Source organism: Festucalex cinctus, chromosome 6 (assembly GCF_051991245.1).
Source record: "Festucalex cinctus isolate MCC-2025b chromosome 6, RoL_Fcin_1.0, whole genome shotgun sequence".
NCBI classification, from domain to species: Eukaryota; Metazoa; Chordata; class Actinopteri; order Syngnathiformes; family Syngnathidae; genus Festucalex; species Festucalex cinctus.
Window position 1 is genome coordinate 30,214,121 of NC_135416.1, and position 23,398 is coordinate 30,237,518.

The 23,398-nt window shown below is 40.7% G+C and overlaps 1 protein-coding gene across 4 annotated transcripts in view; it reads right to left on the bottom strand.

Moving 5' to 3' along the window:
- kdm2aa (lysine (K)-specific demethylase 2Aa) overlaps positions 1 to 23,398 on the bottom strand; it is a 568,226-nt gene that overhangs the window by 173,314 nt on the left and 371,514 nt on the right. For all 4 annotated transcript variants that reach the window (XM_077524205.1, XM_077524208.1, XM_077524204.1 and 1 more), the window contains one exon: positions 21,737 to 21,820. In XM_077524205.1, the coding sequence (XP_077380331.1) occupies positions 21,737 to 21,820 (84 nt within the window). The remainder of the gene's footprint in view (positions 1 to 21,736; positions 21,821 to 23,398) is intronic.

Genomic DNA, 23,398 nt, shown 5'->3' on the forward strand with positions numbered 1-23,398 from the left:
AGTGAGCATGCTAGTGCTAAGTTAGCATGCTAATGTTAGCTGAGCATACTAATGCTAAGTTAGCATGCTAATGTTAAGTTAGCATGCTAATGCTAGTTTATCAAGCTAATGCTAAGTTAGCATGCTAATGCTAATGCTACGTTAGCATGCTAATGCTACGTTAGCATGCTATTGCTACGTTAGCATGCTAATGCTAAGTTAGCATGCTAATGCTAATGCTAAGTTAGCATGCTAATGCTTCGTTAGCATGCTAATGCTAAGTTAGCATGCTAATGCTAATGCTACGTTAGCATGCTAATGCTAAGTTAGCATGCTAATGCTACTTTAGCATGCTAATGCTAAGTTAGCATGCTAATGCTAAGTTAGCATGCTAATGCTAATGCTAAGTTAGCATGCTAAAGCTACATTAGCATGCTAATGCTACGTTAGCATGCTAATGCTAAGTTAGCATGCCAATGCTAAGTTAGCATGCTAATGCTAATGCTAAGTTAGCATGCCAATGCTAAGTTAGCATGCTAATGCTAATGCTAAGTTAGCATGCTAATGCTACATTAACATGCTAATGCTAAGTTAGCATGCTAATGCTAAGTTAGCATGCTAATGCTAATGCTAAGTTAGCATGCTAATGCTAAGTTAGCATGATAATGCTAATGTTAGGTTAGCATGCTAATGCTAAGTTAGCATGCTAATGCTAAGTTAGCACGTTAATGCTAATGTTAGCTTAGCATGCTAATCCTCATGCAAAGTTAACATGTAGGAAGTGACCCAGAACAGACCAGTGCATTCGGCTTTCCACCTTGCAAGAGTCAGCAGTCACATCCAAAATTTCCGCGGGAATTTTTCTAGTTATGTGACTGCTGCCCGCAAAGCAGTAGCGAAGCTACTGCTGCGGAGCAGTCACATATTACTATCCAGAAAAAAAGCGTTTATTTTTCTTATTTTTCTTTATTAACCGGAATTTTTCAGACAAAATGCGGGTCGTACCGTTGATCGTACCGGCGCAAGTGAGGTATCAAAAGATGCGTCTCGATCTGACTCGGCGGGGAACCATTTTTTTTCGGAATTTCGAGTTACCATGGCGACGCAATTTCCCAAAAACCCCGCCAAAAAGTCCCATAGGAATGAATGGAGAAGGGAAAAAAACATCGACAAATTTAACACCTTTTTCGAAGCCACGCTGCGCGCACATACATTGACCGACCGAGACGATTTTTAGCTCATTTTGTTGCAATTTTTCCCATCTTTAGCTCTGTGTCGAAATTTTTTTTAAGAAATGTAAGCGCTCCCTCCTGTGCGGGTTCAAAGACAGGGTGTGAAATGAAGAAAAAAAGGCGTTTTACATTAGTGTGTATTGCGTTTGCTAGAGTGGAGCAATCAGCGCTAGAGTGGAGAGACAAAAAAAATTCTTTCGAAAAATTTCACTTCAACTCGTCACCGTGGCCACAATATTTGCTCAGTAAACATCAAATTTGGATATTTTGTAGTCACAAGGGTCTTCTTTCTGACAAACCCACTTTTGTGCGGCAAAGGTGTCATTTAGTACCTTTTATTTGACTTGAAGCGAGGGGAAGTCGCACTTTTTCGCCCATTGAGCCCCATGTTATTTTCGCCACCTTTTTTTGTCATTTTTTTAAAAGTCGCACGTTTTCAACCTGCTCTAATTTGGTCATTTTTTATCCGATTTAAAAAATGAGAACATGCTTGCGTTCCCCAAAGCCTTGCCGTTCTAACGGGGCATGTCTGAAATCTGTATCTTAAACCGTTGAGTCGTGAGAGCCTTTTGTTCGAGGTGTGCGCTTTCTCATAGAACTCAATTGAAGCAAAATGTTCGCCCACCTGGTAATTACGAAATGTGTGTGCGTGAATGCGCATATTTGTTAAAGTGACAGTAACCCATTTTCAGTTTAGTGATTATGGCTTAACTTCCACATTTCTTGATCAATTAATGCTAACTTTGCAGAACGGACCAGTGCATTCGGCTTTCCACCTTGCAAGAGTCAGCAGTCACATCCAAAATTTCCGCGGGAATTTTTCTAGTTATGTGACTGCTGCCCGCAAAGCAGTAGCGAAGCTACTGCTGCGGAGCAGTCACATATTACTATCCAGAAAAAAAGCGTTTATTTTTCTTATTTTTCTTTATTAACCGGAATTTTTCAGACAAAATGCGGGTCGTACCGTTGAACGTACCGGCACAAGTGAGGTATCAAAAGATGCGTCTCGATCTGACTCGGCGGGGTACCATTTTTTTTCGGAATTTCGAGTTACCATGGCGACGCAATTTCCCAAAAACCCCGCCAAAAAGTCCCATAGGAATGAATGGATAAGGGAAAAAAACATCGACAAATTTAACACCTTTTTCGAAGCCACGCTGCGCGCACATACATTGACCGACCGAGACGATTTTTAGCTCATTTTGTTGCAATTTTTCCCATCTTTAGCTCTGTGTCGAAATTTTTTTTAAGAACTGTAAGCGCTCCCTCCTGTGCGGGTTCAAAAACAGGGTGTGAAATGAAGAAAAAGAGGCTCTTTACATTAGTGTGTATTGCGTTTGCTAGAGTGGAGCAATCAGCGCTAGAGTGGAGAGACAAAAAAAATTCTTTCGAAAAATCTCACTTCAACTCGTCACCGTGGCCACAATATTTGCTCAGTAAACATCAAAATTGGATATTTTGTAGTCACAGGGGTCTTCTTTCTGACAAACCCACTTTTGTGCGGCAAAGGTGTCATTTAGTACCTTTTATTTGACTTGAAGCGAGGGGAAGTCGCACTTTTTCGCCCATTGAGCCCCATGTTATTTTCGCCGCCTTTTTTTGTCATTTTTTTTAAAAGTCACACGTTTTCAACCTGCTCTAATTTGGTCATTTTTTATCCGATTTAAAAAATGAGAACATGCTTGCGTTCCCCAAAGCCTTGCCGTTCTAACGGGGCATTTCTGAAATCTGTATCTTAAACCGTTGAGTCGTGAGAGCCTTTTGTTCGAGGTGTGCGCTTTCTCATAGAACTCAATTGAAGCAAAATGTTCGCCCACCTGGTACTTAGGAAATGTGTGTGCGTGAATGCGCATATTTGTTAAAGTGACAGTAACCCATTTTCAGTTTAGTGATTATGGCTTAACTTCCACATTTCTTGATCAATTAAAACCATTCGAATTTTAAACTCTTCAGATCATTCCCTATTTTCGCTTAATAAAAAAAAATCAAAGCACAATATAATATTTTTGTTTATGAAATGTAATGTAATGAACTGCTATTTAAATGGTGCTTTTTGAGCTATTCTGCCCACTCTCTCACTTCTGCACAGCAACTGCCTCAGCCAATCAGAGCTGCTTGTTGTCATCCACGCCTGGAATTTCCCCACCACCGCCCACACACAGTGGCGGCCATCTTGGCCAGGGATTCTCACATTACTGTCCATACAGAGCGGCGGCCATCTTGGCCAGGGATTCTCACACTACTGTCCATACAGAGCGGCGGCCATCTTGGCCAGGGATTCTCACACTACTGCCCATACAGAGCGGCGGCCATCTTGGACAGGGATTCTCACACTACTGTCAATACAGAGCGGCGGCCATCTTGGCCAGGGATTCTCACACTACTGTCCATACAGAGCGGCGGCCATCTTGGCCAGGGATTCTCACACTACTGTCCATACAGAGCGGCGGCCATCTTGGCCAGGGATTCTCACACTACTGCCCATACAGAGCGGCGGCCATCTTGGCCAGGGATTCTCACACTACTGCCCACACAGAGTGGCGGCCATCTTGGCCAATTGTTGAGGTGCACCCAGGATTCTCGGCCCCTGAGTGGCGGCCATCTTGGCCAATTGATTAGGTATGACAGGGATTGACCTAATTTCAACAGGAAGTGACCCAGACAGACCTAAATTCAACAGGAAGTGACTTAATTTCAGTAGGAAATGACCTAAAAATGACCTGATATCAACAGGAAGTGACTTAATTTGAACAGGAAGTGACCTAATTTCAACAGGAAGTGACCCAGAACTGACCTAAAATCAACAGGAAGTGACCCGATTTCAACAGGAAGTGACCTAATATCAACAGGAAGTGACCCGACTTCAACAGGAAGTGACCTGATTTCACCAGGAAGTGAGCATGCTAGTGCTAAGTTAGCATGCTAATGTTCGCTGAGCATGCTAATGTTAAGTTAGCATGCTAATGTTACGTTAGCATGCTAATGCTACGTTAGCATGCTAATGTTACGTTAGCATGCTAATGCTAAGTTTTTTTATTATTTTTTTTTATTATTTTTTTTTTTTATTTATTTTTTTTTATTTTTTTTATTTTTTTAATTTTTTTTTTTTTTTTTTTAATATTTTTTTTTTTTCCTAATGCTAAGTTTAGCATGCTAATGCTACGTTAGCATGCTAATGCTAAGTTAGCATGTTAATGCTAATGCTAAGTTAGCATGCTAATGCTAAGTTAGCATGCTAATGCTAATGTTAGCTTAGCATGATAATGATCATGCTAAGTTAGCACGCTAATGCTAATGTTAGCTTAGCATGCTAATCCTCCTGCAAAGTTAACATGTAGGAAGTGACCCAGAGTGCGTTCGGCTTTCCGCCTTGCAAGAGTCAGCAGTCACATCCAAAATTTCCACGGGAAATTTTTTTTTTCTAGTTATTTATTATTATTTTTTTATTTTTATTATTACGTCTTATTCTTCACATTTTTTCAGACGAAATACGGGTCGTACCGTAGAACCTACCGGCACAAGTGAGGTGTCAAAAGATGCGTCTCGATTTGACTCGGCGGGGTACCATTTTTTTTCGGAATTTCGAGTTACCATGGCGACGCAATTCCCCAAAAACCCCCCCAAAAAGTCCCATAGGAATGAATGGAGAAGGGGGGAAATTTAACACCTTTTTCGAAGCCACGCTGCGCGCACATACATTGACCGACCGAGACGATTTTTAGCTCATTTTGTTGCAATTTTTCCCATCTTTAGCTCTGTGTTGAAATTTTTTTTAAGAAATGTAAGCGCTCCCTCCTGTGCGGGTTCAAAGACAGGGTGTGAAATGAAGAAAAAGAGGCTCTTTACATTAGTGTGTATTGCGTTTGCTAGAGTGGAGCAATCAGCGCTAGAGTGGAGAGACAAAAAAAATTCTTTCCAAAAATTTCACTTCAACTCGTCACCGTGGCCACAATATTTGCTCAGTAAGCATCAAATTTGGATATTTTGTAGTCACAAGGGTCTTCTTTCTGACAAACCCACTTTTGTGCGGCAAAGGTGTCATTTAGTACCTTTTATTTGACTTGAAGCGAGGGGAAGTCGCACTTTTTCGCCCATTGAGCCCCATGTTATTTTCGCCGCCTTTTTTTGTCATTTTTTTTAAAAGTCACACGTTTTCAACCTGCTCTAATTTGGTCATTTTTTATCCGATTTAAAAAATGAGAACATGCTTGCGTTCCCCAAAGCCTTGCCGTTCTAACGGGGCATTTCTGAAATCTGTATCTTAAACCGTTCAGTCGTGAGAGCCTTTTGTTCGAGGTGTGCGCTTTCTCATAGAACTCAATTGAAGCAAGCAAAATGTTCGCCCACCTGGTACTTAGGAAATGTGTGTGCGTGAATGCGCATATTTGTTAAAGTGACAGTAACCCATTTTCAGTTTAGTGATTATGGCTTAACTTCCACATTTCTTGATCAATTAAAACCATTCGAATTTTAAACTCTTCAGATCATTCCCTATTTTCGCTTAATAAAAAAAAATCAAAGCACAATATAATATTTTTGTTTATGAAATGTAATGTAATGAACTGCTATTTAAATGGTGCTTTTTGAGCTATTCTGCCCACTCTCTCACTTCTGCACAGCAACTGCCTCAAGCATGCTAATGTTACGTTAGCATGCTAATGCTAAGTTTTTTTTTTCTTTTTTATTTTTTTATTTTTTTTTTTTTATTTTTTTTTTATTTTTTTATTTTTTTAATTTTTTTTTTTTTCCTAATGCTAAGTTTAGCATGCTAATGCTACGTTAGCATGCTAATGCTAAGTTAGCATGTTAATGCTAATGCTAAGTTAGCATGCTAATGTTACGTTAGCATGCTAATGCTAAGTTTTTTTTTAATTTTTTTTTTTTTTTTTTTATTTTTATTTTTTTTTTTATTTTATTTTATTTTATTTTTTTTATTTTTTCCTAATGCTAAGTTTAGCATGCTAATGCTACGTTAGCATGCTAATGCTAAGTTAGCATGTTAATGCTAATGCTAAGTTAGCATGCTAATGCTAAGTTAGCATGCTAATGCTAATGTTAGCTTTGCATGCTAATGATCATGCTAAGTTAGCACGCTAATGCTAATGTTAGCTTAGCATGCTAATCCTCCTGCAAAGTTAACATGTAGGAAGTGACCCAGAGTGCGTTCGGCTTTCCGCCTTGCAAGAGTCAGCAGTCACATCCAAAATTTCCACGGGAAATTTTTTTTTTCTAGTTATGTGACTGCTGCGAAGCAGTCACATATTAGTATCCATCCAGGAAAAGCGTTTATTATTATTATTATTATTATGTCTTATTCTTCACATTTTTTCAGACGAAATGCGGGTCGTACCGTAGAACGTACCGGCACAAGTGAGGTATCAAAAGATGCGTCTCGATTTGACTCGGCGGGGTACCATTTTTTTTCGGAATTTCGAGTTACCATGGCGACGCAATTCCCCAAAAACCCCCCCAAAAAGTCCCATAGGAATGAATGGAGAAGGGGAAAAAACCTCCACAAATTTAACACCTTTTTCGAAGCCACGCTGCGCGCACATACATTGACCGACCGAGACGATTTTTAGCTCATTTTGTTGCAATTTTTCCCATCTTTAGCTCTGTGTTGAAATTTTTTTTAAGAAATGTAAGCGCTCCCTCCTGTGCGGGTTCAAAGACAGGGTGTGAAATGAAGAAAAAGAGGCTCTTTCCATTAGTGTGTATTGCGTTTGCTAGAGTGGAGCAATCAGCGCTAGAGTGGAGAGACAAAAAAAATTCTTTCCAAAAATTTCACTTCAACTCGTCACCGTGGCCACAATATTTGCTCAGTAAACATCAAATTTGGATATTTTGTAGTCACAAGGGTCTTCTTTCTGACAAACCCACTTTTGTGCGGCAAAGGTGTCATTTAGTACCTTTTATTTGACTTGAAGCGAGGGGAAGTCGCACTTTTTCGCCCATTGAGCCCCATGTTATTTTCGCCGCCTTTTTTTGTCATTTTTTTTCAAAGTCACACGTTTTCAACCTGCTCTAATTTGGTCATTTTTTATCCGATTTAAAAGATGAGAACATGCTTGCGTTCCCCAAAGCCTTGCCGTTCTAACGGGGCATTTCTGAAATCTGTATCTTAAACCGTTCAGTCGTGAGAGCCTTTTGTTCGAGGTGTGCGCTTTCTCATAGAACTCAATTGAAGCAAGCAAAATGTTCGCCCACCTGGTACTTAGGAAATGTGTGTGCGTGAATGCGCATATTTGTTAAAGTGACAGTAACCCATTTTCAGTTTAGTGATTATGGCTTAACTTCCACATTTCTTGATCAATTAAAACCATTCGAATTTTAAACTCTTCAGATCATTCCCTATTTTCGCTTAATAAAAAAAAATCAAAGCACAATATAATATTTTTGTTTATGAAATGTAATGTAATGAACTGCTATTTAAATGGTGCTTTTTGAGCTATTCTGCCCACTCTCTCACTTCTGCACAGCAACTGCCTCAGCCAATCAGAGCTGCTTGTTGTCATCCACGCCTGGAATTTCCCCACCACCGCCCACACACAGTGGCGGCCATCTTGGCCAATTGTTGAGGTGCACCCAGGATTCTCGGCCTCTGCCCACATGGAGCGGCGGCCATTTTGGTCAATTGATTAGCTAGGCCAGGGACTTCAGCACCACTGCACACACACAGAGTGGCGGCCATCTTGTCCAATTGTTGAGGTGCACCCAGGATTCTCGGCCCCTGAGTGGCGGCCATCTTGGCCAATTGATTAGGTATGACAGGGATTGACCTAATTTCAACAGGAAGTGACCCAGACAGACCTAAATTCAACAGGAAGTGACTTAATTTCAGTAGGAAATGACCTAAAATGACCTGATATCAACAGGAAGTGACTTAATTTGAACAGGAAGTGACCTAATTTCAACAGGAAGTGACCCAGACTGACCTAAAATCTACAGGAAGTGACCTAATATCAACAGGAAGTGACCCGACTTCAACAGGAAGTGACCTGATTTCACCAGGAAGTGAGCATGCTAGTGCTAAGTTAGCATGCTAATGTTAGCTGAGCATGCTAATGTTACGTTAGCATGCTAATGCTAAGTTTTTTTTTAATTTTTTATTTTTTAATTTTTTTTTAATTTTTTTTTTTTTAATTATAATTTTTTTTTTTTAATTTTTCTTTTTTTAATTTTTTTTTTTTTTTAATTTTTTTTTTTTTAATTTTTTTTTTCCTAATGCTAAGTTTAGCATGCTAATGCTACGTTAGCATGCTAATGCTAAGTTAGCATGTTAATGCTAATGCTACGTTAGCATGCTAATGCTAATGTTAGCTTAGCATGCTAATGATCATGCTAAGTTAGCACGCTAATGCTAATGTTAGCTTAGCATGCTAATCCTCCTGCAAAGTTAACGTGTAGGAAGTGCCCCAGAGTGCGTTCGGCTTTCCGCCTTGCGAGAGTCAGCAGTCACATCCAAAATTTCCACGGGAAATTTTTTTTTTCTAGTTTTTCTTATTTTTCTTTATTAACCGGAATTTTTCAGACAAAATGCGGGTCGTACCGTTGAACGTACCGGCACAAGTGAGGTATCAAAAGATGCGTCTCGATCTGACTCGGCGGGGTACCATTTTTTTTCGGAATTTCGAGTTACCATGGCGACGCAATTTCCCAAAAACCCCGCCAAAAAGTCCCATAGGAATGAATGGAGAAGGGGAAAAAACATCGACAAATTTAACACCTTTTTCGAAGCCACGCTGCGCGCACATACATTGACCGACCGAGACGATTTTTAGCTCATTTTGTTGCAATTTTTCCCATCTTTAGCTCTGTGTCGAAATTTTTTTTAAGAAATGTAAGCGCTCCCTCCTGTGCGGGTTCAAAGACAGGGTGTGAAATGAAGAAAAAAAGGCTTTTTACATTAGTGTGTATTGCGTTTGCTAGAGTGGAGCAATCAGCGCTAGAGTGGAGAGACAAAAAAAATTCTTTCGAAAAATTTCACTTCAACTCGTCACCGTGGCCACAATATTTGCTCAGTAAACATCACATTTGGATATTTTGTAGTCACAAGGGTCTTCTTTCTGACAAACCCACTTTTGTGCGGCAAAGGTGTCATTTAGTACCTTTTATTTGACTTGAAGCGAGGGGAAGTCGCACTTTTTCGCCCATTGAGCCCCATGTTATTTTCGCCGCCTTTTTTTGTCATTTTTTTAAAAGTCACACGTTTTCAACCTGCTCTAATTTGGTCATTTTTTATCCGATTTAAAAAATGAGAACATGCTTGCGTTCCCCAAAGCCTTGCCGTTCTAACGGGGCATTTCTGAAATCTGCATCTTAAACCGTTGAGTCGTGAGAGCCTTTTGTTCGAGGTGTGCGCTTTCTCATAGAACTCAATTGAAGCAAAATGTTCGCCCACCTGGTAATTACGAAATGTGTGTGCGTGAATGCGCATATTTGTTAAAGTGACAGTAACCCATTTTCAGTTTATTGATTATGGCTTAACTTCCACATTTCTTGATCAATTAAAACCATTCAAATTTTAAACTCTTCAGATCATTCCCTACTTTCGCTTAATGAAAAAAAATCAAAGCACAATATTATATTTTTGTTTATGAAATGTAATGTAATGAACTGCTATTTAAATGGTGCTTTTTGAGCTATTCTGCCCACTCTCTCACTTCTGCACAGCAACTGCCTCAGCCAATCAGAGCTGCTTGTTGTCATCCACGCCTGGAATTTCCCCACCAACGCCCACACACTGTGGCGGCCATCTTGGCCAGGGATTCTCACATTACTGTCCATAGAGAGCGGAGGCCATCTTGGCCAGGGATTCTCACACAACTGTCCATACAGAGCGGCGGCCATCTTGGCCAGGGATTCTCACACGACTGTCCATACAGAGCGGCGGCCATCTTGGCCAATTGATTGGCTAGGCCAGGGATTCTCACACTACTGCCCACACAGAGTGGCGGCCATCTTGGCCAATTGTTGAGGTGCACCCAGGATTCTCGCCCTCTGCCCACATGGAGCGGCGGCCATTTTGGTCAATTGATTAGCTAGGCCAGGGACTTCAGCACCACTGCACACACACAGAGTGGCGGCCATCTTGTCCAATTGTTGAGGTGCACCCAGGATTCTCGGCCCCTGAGTGGCGGCCATCTTGGCCAATTGATTAGGTATGACAGGGATTGACCTAATTTCAACAGGAAGTGACCCAGACAGACCTAAATTCAACAGGAAGTGACTTAATTTCAGTAGGAAATGACCTAAAAATGACCTGATATCAACAGGAAGTGACTTAATTTGAACAGGAAGTGACCTAATTTCAACAGGAAGTGACCCAGAACTGACCTAAAATCAACAGGAAGTGACCGGATTTCAAAAGGAAGTGACCTAATATCAACAGGAAGTGACCTGATTTCACCAGGAAGTGAGCATGCTAGTGCTAAGTTAGCATGCTAATGTTAGCTGAGCATGCTAATGTTAAGTTAGCATGCTAATGTTAGCTTAACATGCTAATGCTAATGTTCGCTTAGTATGCTAATGCTAAGTTAGCATGCTAATGCTAAGTTTTTTTTTAATTTTTTATTTTTTTATTTTTTATTTTTATTTTTTTTTTATTTTATTTTTTTATTTTTTTTTTTATTTTTTTTTTTTATTTTATTTTTTTTTTAATTTTTTTTTTTTTCCTAATGCTAAGTTTAGCATGCTAATGCTACGTTAGCATGCTAATGCTAAGTTAGCATGTTAATGCTAATGCTAAGTTAGCATGCTAATGCTAATGTTAGCTTAGCATGCTATTGATCATGCTAAGTTAGCACGCTAATGCTAATGTTAGCTTAGCATGCTAATCCTCCTGCAAAGTTAACATGTAGGAAGTGACCCAGAGTGCGTTCGGCTTTCCGCCTTGCGAGAGTCAGCAGTCACATCCAAAATTTCCACGGGAAATTTTTTTTTTCTAGTTATTATTACTATTACTATTATTATGTGACTGCTGCCCGCAAAGCAGTAGCTTCGCTACTGCTGCGGAGCAGTCACATCTTAGTATCCAGAAAAAAGCATTTCTTATATCTTTTTCTTTATTTACCGGAATTTTTCAGAAAAAATGCGGGTCGTACCGTTGAACGTACCGGCACAAATGAGGTATCAAAAGATGCGTCTCGATCTGACTCGGCGGGGAACCATTTTTTTTCGGAATTTCGAGTTACCATGCCGACGCAATTTCCCAAAACCCCGCCAAAAAGTCCCATAGGAATGAATGGAGAAGGGGGAAAAACATCCACAAATTTAACACCTTTTTCAAAGCCACACTGCGCGCACATACATTGACCGACCGAGACGATTTTTAGCTCATTTTGTTGCAATTTTTCCCATCTTTAGCTCTGTGTCGAAAATTTTTTCAAGGAATGTAAGCGCTCCCTCCTGTGCGGGTTCAAAGACAGGGTGCGAAATGAAGAAAAAAAGGCTTTTTACATTAGTGTGTATTGCGTTTGCGAGAGTGGGGCAATCAGCGCTAGAGTGGAGAGACAAAAAAAATTCTTTCGAAAAATTTCACTTCAACTCCTCACCGTGGCCACAATATTTGCTCACTAAACATCAAATTTGGATATTTTGTAGTCACAAGGGTCTTCTTGCTGACAAACCCACTTTTATGCGGCAAAGGTGTCATTTAGTACCTTTTATTTGACTTGAAGCGAGGGGAAGTCGCACTTTTTCGCCCATTCAGCCCCTGTTATTTTCGCCGCCTTTTTTTGTAATTTTTTTTTAAAAGTCACACGTTTCCAACCTGCTCTAATTTGGTCATTTTTTATCCGATTTAAAAAATGAGAACATGCTTGCGTTCCCCAAAGCCTTTCCGTTCTAACGGGGTACTTCTGAAATCTGTATCTTAAACCATTGAGTCGTGAGAGCCTTTTGTTCGAGGTGTGCGCTTTCTCATAGAACTCAATTGAAGCAAAATGTTCGCCCACCTGGTAATTACAAAATGTGTGTGCGTGAATGCGCATATTTGTTAAAGAGACAGTAACCCATTTTCAGTTTATTGATTATGGCTTAACTTACACATTTCTTGATCAATTAAAACCATTCTAATTTTAAACTCTTCAGATCATTCCCAATTTTCGTTTAATAAAAAAAAAATCAAAGCACAATATTATATTTTTGTTTATGAAATGTAATGTAATTAACTGCTATTTAAATGGTGCTTTTTGAGCTATTCTGCCCACTCTCTCACTTCTGCACAGCAACTGCCTCAGCCAATCAGAGCTGCTTGTTGTCATCGACGCCTGGGATTTCCCCACCACCGCCCACACACAGTGGCGGCCATCTTGGCCAATTGATTAGCTTTTTTTTTTTTTATATATATTTTTTTAGGCCAGGGATTCTCACACGACTGCCCACACAGAGCGGCGGCCATCTTGGCCAATTGATTAACTAGGCCAGGGATTCTCACACTACTGCCCACACAGAGCGGCGGCCATCTTGGCCAATTGTTGAGGTGCACCCAGGATTCCCCTGCCCGCATGGAACGGCGGCCATCTTGGTCAATTGTTTAGCAAGGCCAGGGATTCTCACACGACTGCCCACACACAGCGGCGGCCATCTTGGCCAATTGATTAGCGAGGCCAGGGATTCTCACACTACTGCCCACACAGAGCGGCGGCCATCTTGGCCAATTGATTAGCTAGGCCAAGGATTCTCACACGACTGCCCACACACAGCGGCGGCCATCTTGGCCAATTGATTAGCTAGGCCAGGGATTCTCACACTACTGCCCACACAGAGTGGCGGCCATCTTGGCCAATTGATTAGCTAGGCCAGGGATTCTCACACTACTGCCCACATAGAGCGGTGGCCATCTTGGCCAATTGATTAGCTAGGCCAGGGATTCTCACACGACTGCCCACACACAGCGGCGGCCATCTTGGCCAATCGATTAGCTAGGCCAGGGATTCTCACACTACTGCCCACACAGAGCGGCGGCCATCTTGGCCAATTGATTAGCTAGGCCAGGGATTCTCACACTACTGCCCACACACACCGGCGGCCATCTTGGCCAATTGATTAGCTTGGCCAGGGATTCTTACACTACTGCCCACACACAGCGGCGGCCATCTTGGCCAATTGTTTAGCTAGGCCAGGGATTCTCACACTACTGCCCACACAGAGCGGCGGCCATCTTGGCCAATTGATTAGCTAGGCCAGGGATTCTCACACTACTGCCCACACAGAGCGGCGGCCATCTTGGCCAATTGATTAGCGAGGCCAGGGATTCTCACAGTACTGCCCACACAGAGCGGCGGCCATCTTGGCCAATTGATTAGCTTGGCCAGGGATTCTCACACTACTGCCCACACACAGCGGCGGCCATCTTGGCCAATTGAATAGCGAGGCCAGGGACTTCAGCACCACTGCGCACACACTGAGTGGCGGCCATCTTGTCCAATTGTTGAGTTGCACCCAGGATTCTCGGACCCCGCCCACACAGAGTTGCGGCCATCTTGGCCAATTGATTAGGTATGCCAGGGATTGACCTGATTTCAACAGGAAGTGACCTAAGAATGACCTGATATCAACAGGAAGTGACCTAATTTCAACAGGAAGTGACCCAGAACTGACCTAAAATCAACAGGAAGTGACCCCATTTCAACAGGAAGTGACCTAATATCAACAGGAAGTGACCCGATTTCAACAGGAAGTGACCTGAAATCAACAGGAAGTGATCATGCTAGTGCTAAGTTAGCATGTTAATGTTAGCTTAGGATGCTAATGCTAGGTTAGCATGTTAATGCTAATACTAAGTTAGCATGCTAATGTTAAGTTAGCATGCTAATGTTAAGTTAGCATGCTAATGTTAAGTTAGCATGCTAATGTTAGCTTAGCATGTTAATGCTAATGTTAGCTTAGCATGCTAATGCTAAGTTAGCATGCTAATGTTAGTTTAGCATGCTAATGCTAATGCTAAGTTAGCATGCTAATGCTAATGCTAATGCAAAGTTAGCATGCTAATGCTAAGTTATCATGCTAATGATAAGTTAGCATGCTAATGTTAAGTTAGCATGCTAATGCTAAGTTAGGATGCTAATGCTAATGTTAACTTAGCACGCTAATGATCATGCTAAGTTAGCACGCTAATACTGAGTTAGCACGCTAATGCTAATGTTAGCTTAGCATGCTAATCCTAATGCTAAGTTAACATGTAGGAAGTGACCCAGAACGAACCAGTGCATTCGGCTTTCCACCTTGCAAGAGTCAGCAGTCACATCCAAAATTTCCGCGGGAATTTTTCTAGTTATTATTATTATTACTATTACTATTATTATTATTATTATTATTATTATTATTATTAGGGCCCAAGCAGCGACCGCTGCGAGGTCCCTATTGTTTTTGTAAAAATTATTATTATTATTATTATTAGGGCCCGAGCAGCTACCGCTATTGATGTTTTAGTACAGGTCCCTATTGTTTTTCGATCGGATTTTTATTATTATTATTATTATTATTATTATTATTATTATTATTAGGGCCCAAGCAGCGATCGCTGCAAGGTCCCTATTGTTTTTGTAAAAATTATTATTATTAGGGCCCGAGCAGCGGCGGCGGCGGTGCCGCTGCGAGGCCCTATTGTTTTTGGAGGAATTCTGTAGATACCTATCAGCCTCAGACTAACAAAAAAGTATTCCAGCCATGTGCCAAGCCATTTTGATTTTATTTTGTTAATTGTGCATCATTTTCGGCCTTTCCATGAAACGTTTCAAACACAAAGCATGGCAAAAACATTTACAATTTAGACAGTTTCCTATTTCACAGTACCCCAACATGCAAGTACCCCAACGTGGCCCGGGTTGCGAGGGCCCTTTATAGCTGCTCGCAGCTCTAGTTATTAGGGCCCGAGCAGCGACCGCTGCGAGGTCCCTATTGTTTTTGTAAAAAATATTATTATTATTAGGGCCGAGCAGCTACCGCTGCGAGGTCCCTATTGTTTTTCGATCGTATTATTATTATTATTATTAGGGCCCGAGCATCGATGGCTGCGAGGTCCCTATTGTTTTTGTAAAAATTATTATTATTAGGGCCCGAGCAGCGACCGCTGCGAGGTCCCTATTGTTTTTGTAAAAATTCTTCTTCTTCTTCTTTATTCTCCGCAAACGATCGCATTTTTGAGGACCTAAACATTTATGAAAACTCACCGAAATTTGCACACTCTTCGGGCCCGGCGAAAAATGTGATATTCTGATGTTGTTTATGCTAGGGGGCGCTATAGAGTCTCGTTGGAGACTCTATAGCGCCCCCTAGCATAAAAAAATAAAAACCAATCCCGGCACGTCTGACCTAGAGCTACGAAATTTGGCAGGCACTTGTAGCACCCCGGGACGCACAAAAAGTCAATTGGGACCATGTAGCAAAAATGTACAGGAAGTGAGTTATGAATTTTTGAATGTCCAATTTTGGCCCATTTTTGCACATTCACTGTGGTCATACTTTTCCCCCCTTTGCAAACAGTTTTAATCCCATTGACTTCAAACTCGGCATGTATCATCTCAAGACCTGAGACAACAACTGGGCAAAATATCTTGACTTTTCGGAATACTATATGACGGGGGCGGGGCATCAAATATTGGCTTTAAAATTTCATTTGTCCAGAAAGACAAAATGCTTAATAACTCCCATGTACAAGCTCCAAAAAATCTCAAACTTCTCATGCAACTTAATAGTCACGACCTGAAAACATCTATATAATAAAATTCAGTTATACATTTAGCGCCACCTAGTGGTGACAATAAATGTCATACTTGACGTTTTTAGCTACTGTGCCTAGCTCGTTGAAGGGATTCAGTTGAAAATTGGTCAGAAAAGCCTTAAGAAGTTGATCATGCCCCCCACCCAATATTGTAACTTTTCGCCAAAGGGCGTGGCCGTTACGGTGCCCCAAAGTCTGAAGATTTTTCGTGACAATAAAAGTTGCTTTAACTTGACCCAGATGATCCTATCTCCTCAAAATTTCACACATTTGATGAGAGTCCAGCCCTTAAGACATCTACGAACTTATATTTCATCTTACTTATAGCGCCACCTAGTGGCAATTTTTTTTCTTACGAATTTTCTTCAACATTTCTCTCCAAACACGTTAACTGGACCTACCTCATATTTGCTCAGAAGAGGGTTTCGGCCTTCATGATGTCACAACACGAAGTTTGTGAGTTTTCGCGAAACGCTGTGGGCGTGGCGAAGCACTGTTCGCCAAGAAAACAACGTCGATTTTGAGGGTCTAAACATGCACAGAAACTCACGAAACTTGGCACACACATCTGGCCTGGTAAAATGAGTAATATTTTATCATGTATTCTGCTATTTTTATAAAAATGACTCAATAGCGCCCCCTAGAAATTTTTAACGAAGCAGCCCCGGTTGTACGTTTAAACAAGATCTTTGGAAATTTTTAGGTGTATGGGGGAGCCCAAGACCTACAAAAAAAGTCTCTTGGACCTGTTTGCTAAAATGAACAGGAAGTGAGCTACGAATTTTTGAATGTCCCATTTTTGACGATTTTTGCACATTTACAGGGGGCAGACTTTTGCCCACTTCTCCTACACGTTTCATCCGACTGAGTTAGGACTTGGCCTGGACCATGTCAAGACCTGAGCCAACGATAGGCGGAAAAATCTTGACTTTTCGGAATACTATATGATGAGGGCGGGGCATTAAAATTTGTGTTTCGCAATGAAAAAGGATATGCTTAATAACTCCCCGGTACATGCTCCAAAAAATCCCAAACTTGACATGTATGTTTATAGTCAAGGCCTGAAGGTATCCCTATCACAATATTCAGTTATATATGCAGCGCCACCTAGCCCTTGAGGCGTGAAAAAAAAAATACCCCACTTACGGTATTTTTACAAAAATTGTAAACTCATTTTAAGTGTGATAACTAAGTCATTTCTGAATATTCTTTTAGTTTCCACCACTCAAAATGTTCACTGGCATCAGACCTATCCAAACATGCATTCTTTTTTATTTAATTTGATTTAATTTTGATAGCCTCTATGGACAATAAAAGCAACATTGTGCAATGAGTACGAGCGATGATGGGTACATATATTTTTCCAAAAAATACCAAACAGCAAACTTATTGCCTAAAAATAAAAATGGGTGCTAATTTTTGCAGCTCTTGACGTTCACCAAAACCCATTGAGCTTAAAACATTCATCACACCTGGCAAAGAAAATCCACATGTAAAGGTTTATCATGCCATTTTCAAAGAAATTCTGCTTCCAATGTGACAGTACCCCAACGTGCCAGTCCCCCAACGTGCAAGTACCCCAACGTGGCACGGACTGCGAGGGCCCTTTATAGCTGCTCGCAGCTCTAGTTATTCTTCTTCTTATTATTATTCTTTATTCTCCGCAAACGATCGCGATTTTGAGTACCTAAACATTCACGAAAACTCACCAAACTTTGCACACTCCTCAGGCCCGGCAAAAAATTTGATATTAAGGATATGCTTGATAACTCCCCGGTACATGCTCCAAAAAATCCCAAACTCACATGTATGTTTATCGTCAAGGCCTGAAGCTATCTCTGACAACATTCAGTTATATATGCAGCGCCACCTAGCCCTTGAGGCAGAAAAAAAAAATACCCCACTTACGGTATTTTTACCAAAATTGTAAACTCATTCTCAGTGTGATAAATCAGTCATTTATGAATATTCTTTTACTTTCCACCACTCAAAATGTTCACTGGCATCAGACCTATCCAAACATGTGTATTTTTTATTTAGTTGTATTTATTTTTGATAGCCTCTATGGACGTTAAAATCAGTATCGTGAATGAAGGATATGCTGAATAACTCCCCGGTACATGCTTCAAAAAAATCCCAAACTTGACATGTATATTTCTAGTCAAGGCCTGAAGGTATCTCTATGACAAAATTCAGTTTTTAATACAGCGCCACCTAGTCCTTGAGGCATAAAAAAAAAACACACGGTATTTTGTACAAAATTTGTGAACTAATTTTAAGTATTATAACTAAGTCATTTATGAATATTCTTTTACTTTCCACTACTCAAGATGTTCACTGGTATCAAACCGATCCAAACATATGTACTTTTTTATTTTGTTTTATTTATTTTTGATAGCCTCTATGGACAATAAAAGCAACATCATGCAATGAGTACGAGCGATGATGGGTATATATACTTTTACAAAAAATACCAATCAGGTCAACTCATTCCCAAAAAATAAAAAAAAAGACTGATTTTTGCAGATCTTAACAATCACCAAAACCCATTGAGCTTGACACACACGTCACACCTGGCAAAAAAAAAATCCACATGTAAAGGTTTATCATGCCATGTTGAAAGAAATTTTGCTCCTAATGTGCCAGTACCCCAATGTGCGAGTACCCCAACGTGCAAGTACCCCAACGTGGCCCGGGCTGCGAGGGCCCTTTATAGCTGCTCGCAGCTCTAGTTATTCTTCTTCTTCTTCATCTTCTTCTTCTTCTCCGTAAACGATCGGATTTATGAGGACCTAAACATTTACGAAAACTCACCAAACTTTGCACACTCTTTGGGCCCAGCAAAATATTTGATATTATGAAGTTGTCATAACAAAGCGACTCTATAGCGCCCCCTAGCGTAGAAAAATAAAAACCAATCCTGGCATGTTTGACCTAGAGCTACGAAACTTGGTAGGCACGTGTAGCACCCCGGGACGGACAAAAAGTCAATTGGGACCATGTAGCTAAAATGTACAGGAAGTGAGCTATGAATTTTTTAATGTCCAATTTTGGCCTATTTTGGCACATTCACTATGGTCATGCTTTTCCCCTCCTTAGCAAACATTTTTCATTCAATTGACTTCAAACTTGGCATGTATCATCTCAAGACTTCAGACAACAAGTGGGCCAGAAATCATGACTTTTCGGAATACTATATGACGGGGCGGGGCATCAAATATTGCCTTTAAAATTTCATTTTTCCAGAAAGACAAAATGCTTAATAACTCCCATGTACAAGCTCCAAAAAATCTCAAACTTCTCATGCAACTTAATAGTCATGGCCTGAAAACATATATACAATAAAATTCGGTAATAGATATAGCGCCACCTAGTGGTAATAATAAATGTCACACTTTACGTTTTCAGCTACTGTGCCGAGCTCGTTGAAGGGATAGAGTTGAAAATTAGTCAGAAACGCCTTAACATGTTGATCATGTCCCACACCGAATATTGTAACTTTTCGCCAAAGGGCGTGGCCGTTAAGGTGCCGCAAAGTCTGAAGATTTTTCGTGACAATAAAAGCTGCATTAACTTGACCCAGATGATCCTATCTTCTCAAAATTTCATACAATTGATGACAGTCCAGCCCTGAACTCATCTACAAACTTATATTTCATCTTACTGATAGCGCCACCTACTGGCGATTTTTTTTTCTTACGATTTTTCTTCAACGTTTTTCTGCAACCACGTTAACTGGACCTACCTCATATTTGCTCAGATGAGGGTTTCGACCTTCATGATATCACAACACGAAGTTTGTTAGTTTTCGTGAATCACTGTGGGTGTGGCTAAGTGCTGTTCGCCAAGAAAACAACGCCAATTTTGAGGGCCTAAACTGGCACAGAAACACATGAAACTTGGCACACACATCTGGCTTGGCAAAATGAGCACTATTTTATCGTTGATTGTGCTATTTTTTTAAAAAATGACTCAATAGCGCCCCTAAAAATTTTTAATGAAGCGGCCTTGGTTGTACGTTAAGCAAGATCTACGGAAATGTTTAGGTGTATGAGGGAGCCCAAGACCTACAAACATAAGTCTCTTGGACCCATATGCTAAAATGAACAGGAAGTGAGCTACGAATTTTTGACTGTGCCATTTTTTTACGATTTTTGCACATTTACAGGGGGCATACTTTTGCCCACTTCTCCTACACGTTTCATCCGACTGACTTCAGACTTGACCTGGATCATGTCAACCTGAGCCAACAACAGGGGAAAAAATCTTGACTTTTCAGAATACAATATGATGAGGGCGGGGCATCAAATTTTGTGTTTTCAGATGAAAAAGAATATGCTTAATAACTCCCCGGTACATGCTCCAAAAAATCCCAAACTTGACATGTATGTTTATAGTCGAGGCCTGAAGGTATCTCTATGACAACATTCAGTTATATATGCAGCGCCACCTAGCCCTTGAGGCATACAAAAAAAATACCCCACATACGGTATTTTTACAAAAATTATAAACTCATTCTTTTTTTTGAAATTATATTTTTATTGAGAGATTACAGAGATTTACAATAATAACACAGGAATAATAATAAAATAATACAATTAACAAAAAGAAACGGGGAGCACAATTAACCTATTTCACCTACCCAGCATTCAAAGAAGAAAAGATAGGAATAAAGATCGAAGATCCTTACAACCTAATATTGCGTCAGTTGAAATCCGACCTTGTTGGTTTCACATACTCAGTCCACTTGGACCACATCCGGTAAAATTTGTCTAAGTCAACCCTGAGGCAATATGACAGTTTTTCCATGACATATACATCATGCACAATGTTTATCCATTCTTCCACAGTTGGCGGAACCACCTTCAACCATTTTCTTGTAATAGATTTCTTACTGGCCGCTATGAGTATATTAAACAGTTTCCTGTCACTCATAGACCAGCTGTCCTTTTTCAAGTCGCATAGGTACATACATTCTTGCTTAAAGGGAATTGTCTCACCAAATACATTCTCAATGTGTGCATGTACTTCTCTCCAGTAGGGTTCAATAACCCGGCAGGACCAAAAAATATGAGAGTGGTTCGCTCCATTTGCCCCACAGTCTCTCCAACAGGCATCTCCAGTACCCCGGTATCTTTTTGGGATCGGTGTAATAAAAACTCTCATAACATTCTTCCAGCAGAATTCCCGCCAAATATTCGACCCAGTTGTATTCCATTGCATAAACTCATTCTAAGTGTGATAACTAAGTCATTTTTTAATCTTCTTTTACTTTCCACCACTCAAAATGTTCACTGGCATCAGACCCATCCAAATATATGTACTATTTTATTTTGTTTCATTTTTTTTTGATCGCCTCTTTGGACAATAAAAGCAACAAATGTGCAATGAGTACGAGCGATGTTTATATATACTTTTACACAAAATACCAATAAGGGCAACTCATTGCCTAATAATAAAGGACGCTGATTTTTGCAGATCTTAACAATCACCAAAACCCATTGAGCTTGACACATTCATCACACCTGGCAAAAACTAAATCCACATGTAAAGGTTTATCATGCCATTTTCAAAGAAACTCTGGGGTACTGTGCCAGTACCCCAACGTGCAAATACCCCAACGTGGCCCGGGCTGTGAGGGCCCTTTTTAGCTGCTCGCAGCTCTAGTTATTTTATTTTATTTTTTTAATGGCACAATAAACCAGGATAGGGGAAGCCTGGTTTAGACCTTCATCTGTGGTATAATTATGCCGACGATGCAGAGTGTTTAAAAGCAAGAACTGTCGGTTGTGTACCATACCTCAGAGTCCGTGATTCCTTGAACACATTTTGGACATTCCCAACAGCTTGGAAGGTCTTTGTTGATAATTCCCTCACCCCGAATCTGCAGAGAAAGAAAGAAAGTTATTCAAACCGATTACGCAGTAAAACTGCATTTGCTTCATTTAGCTGGGAATTGCAACCAAATATTTACATGCTTGGCAATTACACATCATCTCTCTATTCATATCTCGATATCGAAAGACGGTGCGGTGTCCATGGCGGACTATATAGTAGACTTTGAGCAAAGATACAACCGCATGAAGAAGTACAACATGACCCTGCCAGACGCTGTGTTGGCGTTTAAAATTCATTCACTGCCTTTGACAAGTATACTTGTCAATTAGATATTTTTTAGAGCGGGGATAGATGGGGGAGAATTGATTATTCTCCACTGTAAATGTCAAACTTGGAAACAACTTTACTGATGCTCAACCACCGGTAGATCACATCAAATTTTCTAAAATGGCTGGCAGTGAATGCTAATGTTAAACTCCTGGATACGGCGTGTCTCGAGGAAAAGAGTAGACCGCTAGCACTTACTGCACAGATTTAACATTTGCATCGATGAAGTCAGAATTGAAGAGGATTTTCGGAGGAAAAGCCACGGGAGGAAACAACGACAGCGAACTCAAGGATCCAGTTTTTTTCACAGAACAAAAGTCTGGACCACCGGGAAAGTTCAGAGGGAACAACTTCACGTACCAGAGCGGACAGAGGCAGCTTCAGCAAGGCACTAATCCACAATCACCACCATATGTAAAGAGAAGCCCAGATCTGTAAATTGAGAAGCAGTTTGTTTGTTTAAATCCTGTATTTAAAAAATGCATTTTCCTGAGTGAAACTGGCAGACTTATGCCGTCAGGTCAGACACGTTTTCGTTCAGTTTCGCTCCACTACCAGGGGCACTAAATAATCTTTACTTCATAAAATAGATTTATCAGTAGTAAGTAAGAATCCGTGTAGTTCACCCTGTGAAAACCCGCCAATTTTGTGTTTTCGGTGGTGAAACCCCGGCACTATTTTGCGATGAGGCGCAGTGATCTCTGGTGTGGGCGTAGTGCCATTAGGTCGGTAGCGGTGTGATTTAGGTCACATGAGCCAATCAGGTAGCTGCTGCGTTCTCCTCACCATAGCAACCGCATATCAAAAATGGCGACCACAACGTCGGCGAGCGAAGAAGAGCGAAAGGAGAAAAAAGTTAAAAAGAAAGTGGTGAAAAAACTTCGTTCCCGTTCAGGTTTGCCCATCGCTTCAGCTGGCCCCGTCCTTCCAGCCATCTGCATCATTTGTAAAAATAAATTTCAAACTATACTCGTCTGGTATCGGAAGGAACACGGAAGAGGGATCATCTCGACAAAGCAGAAACATTGTCAGCAGGTATGTGCTACACACACACGTGCCCATTTCTGTTATTAATGTGACCAATATTTAGTATAGGGTTGAAAATAATTTGTTGCTAGGTTAAGTTTTAAGGCTATAGTTTAGTAAAAACACGAGCAGCTGAATGATTTATCGAGTGAATCCAACAGTGGTTACCAAACTCGGGTTACCTGTGCCCATCAGTCATAATAGAGAGGCACAGCTACACCCTCCCTTTCCCCCAAAATCTCTCTCACCAACCTCAACAAACACTTTACTT